Source organism: Cucumis sativus, chromosome 5 (genome assembly GCF_000004075.3).
Source record: "Cucumis sativus cultivar 9930 chromosome 5, Cucumber_9930_V3, whole genome shotgun sequence".
NCBI classification, from domain to species: domain Eukaryota; kingdom Viridiplantae; phylum Streptophyta; class Magnoliopsida; order Cucurbitales; family Cucurbitaceae; genus Cucumis; species Cucumis sativus.
In genome coordinates, this window is record NC_026659.2 from 7,234,210 (window position 1) to 7,245,064 (window position 10,855).

The window sequence follows — 10,855 nt, forward strand, 5'->3', positions numbered from 1 at the left end:
AAAACACAAGCTGTGAACATATTTTTAAAATTTTACAGTGAAGATGCTAATGAAAAAAAAAAACTAAAAGATCTACCATGAACTAGTAGGTGGACTAAATTCAAGATTTAATAAAAGTCTACTAAAATTCAACCTTTGAAAGTAAACATAATATCAAAATTCAAACAAACTCTTTAGAAGAAAAAAACCGCAAGAACAAGCTAGTTAGATTCGCAAAATTTTAGCTTTAAAAAAAGTGAAAAATAAAAAGATTCTCTATATTTGAAATTTTTTAAAATTAATTTTGGCATACAATACAAAAACCACAATTGGCGGAGTTCATACTCGGAGGGAAGTTTCTTGTGAAAGGGGTTTCTTCAACCTCCTCGGATTCTTTTGACTTTGAGGTATTCACTATCACTCCATTTTATCTGTTTTCTTTTAGTATTACTTATCGTACTCCAAAATCATCCTCTTTTTCACTGTTATTCTGCTGCCATGATCTACATTCAATTTCAAACTCATTCATGTCTAAATCTGACTGAATATGACATGTTGTTCGCTTTGTATTGATGTTTTCTTGTTACCTATTCTGATTTGTGTACATTGAATGCCACTATAAGTTTTTATGTTTTTATTTTGCGCAGAGCTAAGAAAAGGAACATCAATTCATTTGGAAAGGAAGAATGGCGTTACGTTTTGGTTGTATGTATTATGAAATTGGGTCTCAAACGTGGAGGCATAATCGAGGAGATGAATGGGCAGATTTAAGCTTTGTTAGTTCTTGTTGTGAAAATACAGTCTACTATACAGTTAGGAATGAGAGCTCCAAACAGCTCGAGAGTTTGGGCATCAAAACAGGAAACAAAAATCTATTTGTTTCTCAAGGCATAGTCTGTATGCGATGAGGATATGGAAGAATTAATAGAGTTTAGAAGTCACATCCTTGATTCCTTTTAGATGTAATATGAACTTTTGAAAAACCCATTTCACCTAACTCCTAATTTCCATAAGTGGCTATACTGTCATATTTCTTTTAAGCAAATTCTTCTAGTAGGTCTAGGAAGGCAAGAATGAAAAACAAGAGATTTGCTTTATTTATTGGGAATTGGGAGACACATACAGAATAGTCTTGACGCTTCCATTTCAATTCAAGCATATAGGGAGGGGCACTAGCTAGTGTTGCTCCAATCTGCAAGACAAAGCAAAATATATGAAAACCCCTTCGTATAGTATTCAAATCGGTATTGCTTGACGGAAGGTGATTACAACAAATACTGGTGATTGTTTAATGAGATCAAGAGACTTTGATTGTTTGTTTGGCTATAGAAGTGTTGGCTTTCCTTAGAATTTACTCATAAATGTGATTACAAATTCATATAAAATGAGAAGGGTATGTGCCTGCTGCTTCACAAGCTCATCTCCCAACATCAAACGTCAGAATCCCAACAGTGACAAGCCTTCTCAGGTGCCACTCTGCCTTCCCAGCAACCAATTCTATTTCTCTTTGACTAGTTGTTATTTATGTTTCCTTATCTGACAAAATTGGTTTTGCATTTGGATTTTCATAGAGCTCTGTTGTGACCATGAGAACCACTCAACAAAATAATGCCACTCAACTTCCAAAGGTACTAATTTGTTTGATCATTTTTACAATTTTTAAAAATCAAAATAGACACTTCTTTTAATAATTTAAATTAAATATAAGTTACTAAATCTGATTTTAAAAATGATTTTATATGCTCCTATAATATATTACTATTTAATCCTTAATATCTTTTCGATCATGTAATATAATTTTAATTTAACTAATTAATTTAATAACTAAAAACCATACATTTTTAAAGGGAAATTTTAATGATAGAGAAAAATTGAAACTATATTTACCCCATATAACGAGAAAAAAAAAACTAATTAAAATGTACTAGATATTTGCTAAATAGTTCAATATTTTGTTATATTTGAAAATATTAATTTTGTGGAGATTTTTTTGAAGTTATAAATGTTAGTTAAATAAATATATTTATTATTTAACTTTTAGGTAAAAATTAATACTTTTATAAGAATATGTTCTTTTGTTTGACAACTATATTACATGTGAAATATTTTTTATTTTTTATTATAATGAGAAATTATATTTTCATTTACAATAAATCGTGTATATGATAAAAATCACAAACTTATTTTTATTTTCAATATTAATGTAAATATAAAAATATGATATTAAAAACCGTAGTTATTATCAACAAAAAATATGATAAATTTAAAAAATTTGGCGGTATTTTTAGGTTGGTCAGTTTTTTTTTATATATAATTTACCTTATCTATCAAGTCTTTAGTTGGTTTACTAATTATCTTCCTATGCTCCTAGTTTTACAATTTTCTTAAAATACATAAAGCTCTCAAAGTTTTCTAAAAATGAATATAATAAAAATATTTGGAGCTAGTGAAATTAAAAACAAAGTTATAAAATATTTTGACATACCAAAATTTTCATATGGTGTAATTAAATATAATTGGATAAAAATAAATTAGATTAATTTTTATAAATATAACGAAACACTAAAATATTTGTTGTCCGTATAACAAAATATAAAAGCTCATGATATTTTCATAAATTTCATGTTTGTCCTTAAATAATGCAAACGATTTTTCACTTCTTCTTGTTTGTGATTTATTCATCTCCTCCTAGTATTATTATTTCTTTTTCAATTTACAATATTATGATTGTTGATGCAAATATTTACTATTTTCTTCATTTTTTCTTCCATAATTTCTTCCTTCTTCATTTTTCATTTTCTTTTTTTTTTTTTCTTGGTAGAAGATTTAAATGGTATTGGTACAAGATCTAAACGAATGTGTACCAATATGTAAATGATCCATTGTCTATCCCATAAACATAGAGAAAGATTGTTTAAACCATCATACGAGATCGTTTAAGTTAGATACAAGATCGTTTAGACTACGAATAAGGGTACAAGATCGTTTAAACTTGCTACGAGATCGTTTAGACTAGGTACGAGATCGTTTAGACGGGGTACAAAATCATTTTTTCATGCGAGTGTGATCGATTAATTGCGGGGTATTTTTGTTATTTTACGTTGTGGGCTTGTTTTTTTTAAAAAAAAAAACTGTTCTATATTTGCGGTGTAAATATTTGTTCTATTTTTTAAAAAAATCCCTAAAGATTAATTAGTAATATTTTTAAAGAATTAATTATTTATTAATTCATTATAACTTTTTACTTTCCATTCTTAATAAATTTTAAATATTACATTATTTTTTTAGTGTAAATTAATATATATAGTTCTCCCATCTTTTAAGAAAAAACAATTATTTTCAATGATTTTTAAAGTTTTTTCCAATCTTGAACCATTAACTTTTATTTGTTTATTAAAATTTTGATAGTCTTTTGCTAACTTTTTTATTATATATATATATATATATATATAATATAAGTTTTCAAACTCAATAAAGTTAATTTGATTTTATTTTATAATTAAAGTTCCTTCTTATAATTAAAGAACAATTATTTAGTATTTTAGCGACTACCAAAGTAACATAAACTTAAAAAATGATTAAAAATAAAATATTTAACAAAATATTTGAACTTCATATAAAAATAAGTTTAATAAAATTTTATTTTTTAGTGGTTTTATTTTATATAATATAAATATTTTGTCTATTTTTTCTATTGTCCAAATAACTTTTGTATTGCATCATTTTAGTTCTTAATCACACCATTTTATTTTTAATATATTTTTTAGAATTAATTATTTTACTATTTATAGTTAATTAATAAATACTATTTGTTCATAAATATTTTCTTTATTGAACAAAGAAACATAACCATGTAATAGAGTGATCTGATTGTTTTCTCAATTATCATTTTGATCAATAAACACAATAATATAGTAATTATAAAAGAAGAACTAGTAAAATCAAGATCCTACTTGTACACATTCTTCAAAATAGATACAAAACTAAAAAAAAAAAAAAAAAAAAAAAAAAAAAAAAAAAAAAAAAAAGACAAGAATGCATTAGGAGAACAAAAAAGAAAGTTTAAACCATTGAATTATTAAAAAAAGTGGAAACTATATTGGACAGAAAGTAGAAAAGCAACCAACAAAAATATCAACGATTGCATTCTTCATCTTCGAACTTCAATATAATGTTCATCTACAATCTTCAATCTTCAAAAGTGAGAATTGAACCCAAAATGTGGAACTATGAAATAGTTTTGTATACTTTATATATTAAGTTTGGACTAATTATTATATACATTTTTTTATTCTAATTAAATATCAATCTAAACTGTAAATTTGATACAATATATAGAAGCAACTATTACACCGATTATTCCTCTTGTATGTTACAGATTTGCAAAAGGAAGCATTAAGTAATAAGTTATGAACTTGGTGTACTAAATTTTAAATTAGAAAAAGGGAACAATTGTATTTAATTAAAATGTCGAAAGATGAATTTGTCCTACATTGTTTTTTCTCAATCCCGATTTTTTATATAATATAGATTATAGATTCTTCTTTTTAGATGGTTTCCTTTCTCTACGTAACTTATATTTTTATGATAGGATGTGGAAGAAACTCCGGCCAAATTAAGTCCTCCACGTGCTGCCAATATTTTACAGAACCACGACTTCTCAATGGGGCTACAACATTGGCACCCCAATTGCTGTAATGGCTATGTAACATTGGCCAAGTCAAATAACCTGGATGAAGCATCCCATAGTTCATGTGCTAGGTATGCCATTGCTACCGATCGAAATGAATGTTGGCAGGGACTGGAACAGGAAATCACCAACAGTATTATCCCTGGTATTACTTATTCAGTTTCAGCAATTGTTGGGGTATCAGGATCCCTTCAAGGATTTGCTGATGTCCTAGCAACTTTAAAGCTAGTGTACAAAGATTCTACTATAAACTATTTGGGCATTGGGAGGTAATTAATTTTATTGTCGTGTGACTCCATTATTTTTCTTTGAGAAGAAACAACAAAATTTGGAAGACTAACAAAGAAAAGTGCATGCAGATCTTCTGTGTTGAAAGATAAGTGGGAGAAGTTGGACGGGACATTCTCCTTGTCAACCATGCCAGACCGTGTTGTATTCTATCTGGAAGGGCCTTCTCCGGGTATTGATTTGCTTATACAGTCTGTTGAGATTACTTGTGCTAGTCCCAATGAAATGAAGGTGATTATATTTCTTTTTGCTTATCTCATCCTTTTCTGATTTAGTAGGAGAAATTATATTTAGTATACCCCTTGTCTGGCATCCCTTTGTCAAGTCTACATCCAAAACTTCAATGGAAAATAATGTCCATTGTTGTCATTCAACCTAATTTCATGTTTTTCTTCTAAAAAAATTTAAGCTTCTGGTTCATTTTAACTTAACTATCTATTCATGTCTATCTTTTTTAGAAATCTGGGAAAGACAATGCTAGTGATGAGAATATTATTCTAAACCCAAAATTTGATGATGACCTCAAAAATTGGTCTGCAAGAGGATGCAAGATTGTTGTACACGATTCAATGGGAAATGGAAAAGTTCTCCCACAGTCTGGAAAGTTTTTTGCCTCTGCAACAGAGCGCACACAGAGTTGGAACGGCATTCAGCAGGAGATCACAGGAAGAGTGCAACGAAAGCTTGCTTATGATGTTGTTGCTGTTGTGCGTGTATTTGGAAATAATATCACCACTACTGATGTACGAGCTACTTTATGGGTGCAAACACCAAATTCTCGTGATCAATATATCGGAATTGCCAAGTTAGTGTCTCTTTTTATCTCTTTCCATCTTAATACAAAAAACTTGTATAATGTATGATGAAACTAAACTGTGATTGGATTTGGTGAAGTGTGCAGGCAACAGATAAAGATTGGGTACAATTACAGGGGAAGTTTCTTTTAAATGCTTCCCCATCAAAAGTTGTCATCTATATTGAAGGTCCACCTTCGGGAGTCGATATTCTTATCGATAGTCTTATTGTCAAGCATGCACAAAAGATTCCTCCTTCACCCCCACCGTCTTATGAGGTTTCTTGAATGATCAATTAAAAATCAACTTTAGGAGTTTACATGCTTGAATTATTATATGAGCTGTTTCAGATGACTTATTGTTCTTGGTTTATTATGTGCAGAATCCAGCCTATGGATTTAACATAATTGAGAACAGCAATCTAAGTAATGGCACCAACGGATGGTTTCCCCTTGGGAGTTGTACACTTAATGTTGGAACCGGGTCACCGCATATTGTTCCTCCCATGGCCAGAGATTCCCTTGGTCCTTCTCAACCTCTAAGCGGTCGCTACATTCTTGTGACAAATCGCACGCAAACTTGGATGGGTCCTGCTCAAATGATAACTGATAAGGTGAAACTCTTTCTCACATATCAAGTGTCTGCTTGGGTAAAGATTGGCTCTGGGGCAACCGGTGCGCAAAATGTCAATGTTGCACTCGGGGTGGATAACCAATGGGTGAACGGAGGGCAAGTCGAAATCAGTGATAATCGATGGCATGAAATTGGGGGTTCCTTTAGGATCGAGAAGCAGGCAACAAAGATAATGGTTTATATACAAGGTCCTGCTCCAAGTGTTGACTTAATGGTTGCTGGACTTCAAATTTTTCCTATTGACCGCCGTGCAAGGTTAAGATATTTGAGGACACAGACAGATAAGGTAAAATTTAGATGTGCACACACGGAGTCCACGTAAAGGAAGAAATTACAATACATTAATATTGTAAGAATGAAAAGCAACATATAAGTGCAATATTCTTAGCATAAAGTATTGTAAAGTTTGTGAATGGTTATCTAGTCTGAGTCTGTTGTGCAAAATTAGTTTTTAATATTTCTTGGTTTTTTGGTCTCATTTACTTCATCATGCCATTAACTTTTCTAGCTCCATTTGCTTAGTAGTGCTTATTGTGCTTTTACAATTTTAATTTGACAACTGCAGATCCGCAGGCGTGATATCACCCTCAAGTTCTCAGGATCTAGCTCTAGTGGCACGTTTGTAAAAGTCAGACAAATGCAGAACAGTTTTCCTTTCGGGACTTGCATTTCTAGAACAAACATTGACAACGAAGATTTTGTTAACTTCTTTGTGAAGAATTTCAATTGGGCTGTGTTTGGAAATGAGCTCAAGTGGTATTGGACAGAACCACAACAAGGAAACTTAAACTATAAGGACGCCGATGAGTTATTGGATTTATGCAAGAGCCACAACATAGAGACCCGTGGTCACTGCATCTTTTGGGAAGTGCAGGGTGCTGTGCAACAATGGATTCAGTCCTTAAACAAGAATGATATGATGGCTGCTGTTCAAAATCGCCTTACAGATTTATTAACACGCTACAAGGGAAAGTTCAAGCACTATGATGTGAACAATGAGATGTTGCATGGATCATTCTATCAAGACCATCTTGGCAAAGATATTCGAGCAGACATGTTTAAGAACGCCAACAAACTTGATCCATCAGCTCTCCTATTTGTGAATGACTATCACGTTGAGGACGGATGCGACACGAGATCTTCTCCTGAGAAGTACATAGAGCAAATTCTTCAACTACAAGAACAAGGGGCTATAGTGGGAGGAGTTGGGATCCAAGGGCATATTGATAGTCCAGTGGGACCAATTGTTAGTTCTGCTTTAGACAAAATGGGAATTCTAGGTCTTCCAATTTGGTTCACAGAACTTGACGTGTCCTCCATCAACGAATACGTAAGGGCCGATGATTTAGAAGTGATGCTTCGAGAAGCTTATGCTCATCCTGCAGTAGAAGGTATAATGTTATGGGGATTCTGGGAGTTGTTTATGAGCCGGGACAATTCTCATTTAGTGAATGCTGAAGGCGAGATCAATGAAGCGGGAAAACGATACTTGGGTCTAAAACACGAATGGCTTTCGCACGCAAGTGGACAGATGGATGGGACGAGTGAGTTCAAATTCAGAGGCTTTCAGGGAACATATAACGTACAGATCATTGTCAATGCCTCTAAGAAGATATCAAAGACATTTGTAGTAGAGAAGGGAGATACACCTGTGGAGATATCTATAGATATGTGAAAGCACCCATACCCAGTAGTGCTTCTGCTTGTGCTTGAATACACGCGGTAGCACTGAACATACATTTTCAAAGATGTGTGTAATACAATAAATCCCTCCCCCTTCCAATTTCGTCCCAAATACTAATTTGTAATAATATCAGTTCCAAAAGAATAAATAAATATATGTGTTGTTTTATTTGTTGTGAATATAGGAGTTTTCCCTTCTTTCCTTCTCTTTTTTCTTTTTAACAAAAATAATACAAAGGTGATTTACATCAGGAATTCTCCTCATATCAACATTTTTAAAATGATCCAAAATGATGCTTTGTTGGAAATACATCACAATTAATAAACTATATATTCCATAAACAAAAAAAATCAAAGCTTATGTAGTCACCCTTTTAGCTTTTCCTTACTCGCATTTCCCTCATTTAGAATAAACGAAAGAACCTACCCCCTACGCGGTACGGGGTGGGCTTCGGTGGGGTTCCCAACCTTTGGTCTCGGCTTGCCTCCGCTTCTTCTTTGAATGTGAAAAATGGACTATTTTCATGTGATCGGGATTTGGTGGCATCTAGCCCCATAGCGAAAACTGGTCCATTTGAAGATGAAAAAGACATTCATCGAGGTTGGGTCTGTCTTTCGTTCTTCTAAATTCCAGATTTTTCCTTTGTTGCTTTTTAATATTGCATGACCATTCTTCTCTCTTCTTTCTTTTCTTCTTTCCAGTTTATTCGTTTTCGTATTATTATTTCTCTTTCATATTATTACTTCTCATTCATATTCTCACTTCTTATTTGTGATTTCTTCATTTTCTCTTTCAAAATTTCTTCCTTTTTCATTTATCATCCTCTTTTTATCTTCTTAATACAAGATCTAAACAATCATGTTGCGGACTTGTAAGTTTTTCTTTTTTCAAAATTGTTTTATGCGGTGTAAATATAATTCCGAGGTATTTATATTACAAAATTGTTTTTTTCACAGTCAAAATTACATTTCACACTGCCAAAGGAAAAATAAATAATAATAATAAAAAAAAGAGTTAAAGAAGAAAGGGAAGAGAAAAATATAAAATGGAAGGACAAAGAAAAAGTAGGTTGGGACTTGGGTCTATATTTTTGGTGGGGAAGTGAAAGGACAGTTGATGATAGGCAATAAAAATGGGCCCCAAATGGTGATTTGGGATCCGATGGGCCAAACGAAACAACCCATTTTGTACTCTCTTAACAGTTTGTATTTCCTTTTATGTAAATATCAGGAATGCTTATATGAACACAAACTTCATAATTAAATCTAAAAAAGAAAAACCTTTTTCTTTTACCATATTGAAATCAAGTAAAGGAAAGGAATTTAAGATGCAGAAACAAAACAAAAACAGAGGGAAAAAAAGAGGGACAGAATGCATGATTCCCTGCCTTGAGTCTCGTCCTAGTTGTTGGTATTTCATCTTGCCATAACCCATTTTTTAGTCAGCTCGTGTAATGGTTAAGTCGTCAAATGATCACCTCACCTACTTATCAAGATACCAACTAATCAACTTGTGTATTAGTCAAAATGCCTATTGCAAAACATAAACTAGTTAAAAAAAGGACTGACTTGGGGATCTCACTCTTTTTAAAACGTTTTGTGGCTCTGCTCATTTGTGCAAATAATTTTCAAATGTCTCGATACCTTCAAGATAAAATAGCCGTGTTCTTCAATTAGTTTTGTACTGAAACCAATCGAAATTCTCAACACTCAAATAAAACACTTTGTTTTGCTTAGAAAACTCATAGAAAGAGATTCGAAAGAGAGTATTTGCTTGTGAATTCTCACACACAAATTGAAAGAAGTAAAAGAGTTTATGTGGTGTGAGGAAACAAATAGAACCGTTGGAAATTAATTTTGTAAACGTTTATAGTTGTGGAGAGATTATGTTGACTATTAAATACAAAACGGTAATAAAACGTTTGATTATTTAATTATGAGATAAAGATCATGTTATTTATTATATCTCATCTCGCCTAGGATGTCAATGTACGCAATGAGGTATTCTAATATCTTGCATAGCTAGTATTATTGCGTAGTCATGATCAATATCACATAATTTACAAAATTTGATAACTCTATTACGTAAGACTCTTATCACATATAGTTTGGTCCTTATCGAATAACTGTTATCATGCAAAGAATGTTTCATTCAACATAAACTTAACGCATCTCGACTTGGTATTTCAAACTATATATAAATGGAGAAGATAAGAAAGAAATAGATGGTTAATGGCCAAGGAGGAAGAGAGAGAGGAATAGAATAGTCCTAGATTAATTAGAAAATGCCATTAATTTTCATAAACATAACAAACCGACAAAATATTTACTTTTCATATAATAAAATGAAAAATCCCATGAAACTGACCATTTTTTTAATATTTCAGGTCTGTCATTCATTTTCATCGTCTTTCTTCTCTTCTGCAATGTTTTTTTTTCTTTCCATCGTTTTTTTCTTTATTCTATTGTTTTTTTTTCAAACTACTATTTGGTTCAAAATTGTGTACCAAATATAAAAGATATAATTTTTTATTTATTTTTTCAAACTGTTATTTGGTTGTTCCAAATATAAAATATCATGAAAAAAAAATCGTTGGGATATTGGATAATCTTTAAAAACATCGTTTAGATTGGGCAGCCAAATCTAAACGATAAAGTCTAAATTATGATCGTGTTCCAAATATAAACGATCGTGTACCAAATTTAAACAATCGTTTTTCAAATATAAACGATCATTTTCCAAATATAAACGATCGTTTTCCAAATATAAATGAGTACAAAAAAATCT

The 10,855-nt window shown here is 31.5% G+C and overlaps 1 protein-coding gene across 1 annotated transcript; it reads left to right on the forward strand.

The window, feature by feature from the left end:
• Positions 1–286: 286 nt before the first annotated feature.
• Positions 287–8,247, forward strand: LOC101206229 (endo-1,4-beta-xylanase 1). Its single transcript, XM_031886073.1, has 9 exons — positions 287–386; positions 627–1,447; positions 1,551–1,607; positions 4,571–4,938; positions 5,029–5,188; positions 5,416–5,762; positions 5,852–6,029; positions 6,134–6,670; positions 6,950–8,247. The coding sequence occupies exons 2-9, from the start codon at positions 1,364–1,366 to the stop codon at positions 8,057–8,059; spliced, it is 2,841 nt and encodes a 946-aa protein (XP_031741933.1). The 5' UTR covers positions 287–386; positions 627–1,363; the 3' UTR covers positions 8,060–8,247.
• The last annotated feature ends 2,608 nt before the right edge of the window (positions 8,248–10,855 follow it).

Bases quoted from the DNA above. Each gene is read 5' to 3' on its own strand.
- LOC101206229 (XM_031886073.1), top strand. From the start codon at position 1,364: ATGAGAAGGGTATGTGCCTGCTGCTTCACAAGCTCATCTCCCAACATC. The intron at 5,763-5,851 runs GTTAGTGTCTCT...GATTTGGTGAAG, and splicing joins CAATATATCGGAATTGCCAA to TGTGCAGGCAACAGATAAAG. The intron at 6,030-6,133 runs GTTTCTTGAATG...TATTATGTGCAG, and splicing joins CACCCCCACCGTCTTATGAG to AATCCAGCCTATGGATTTAA.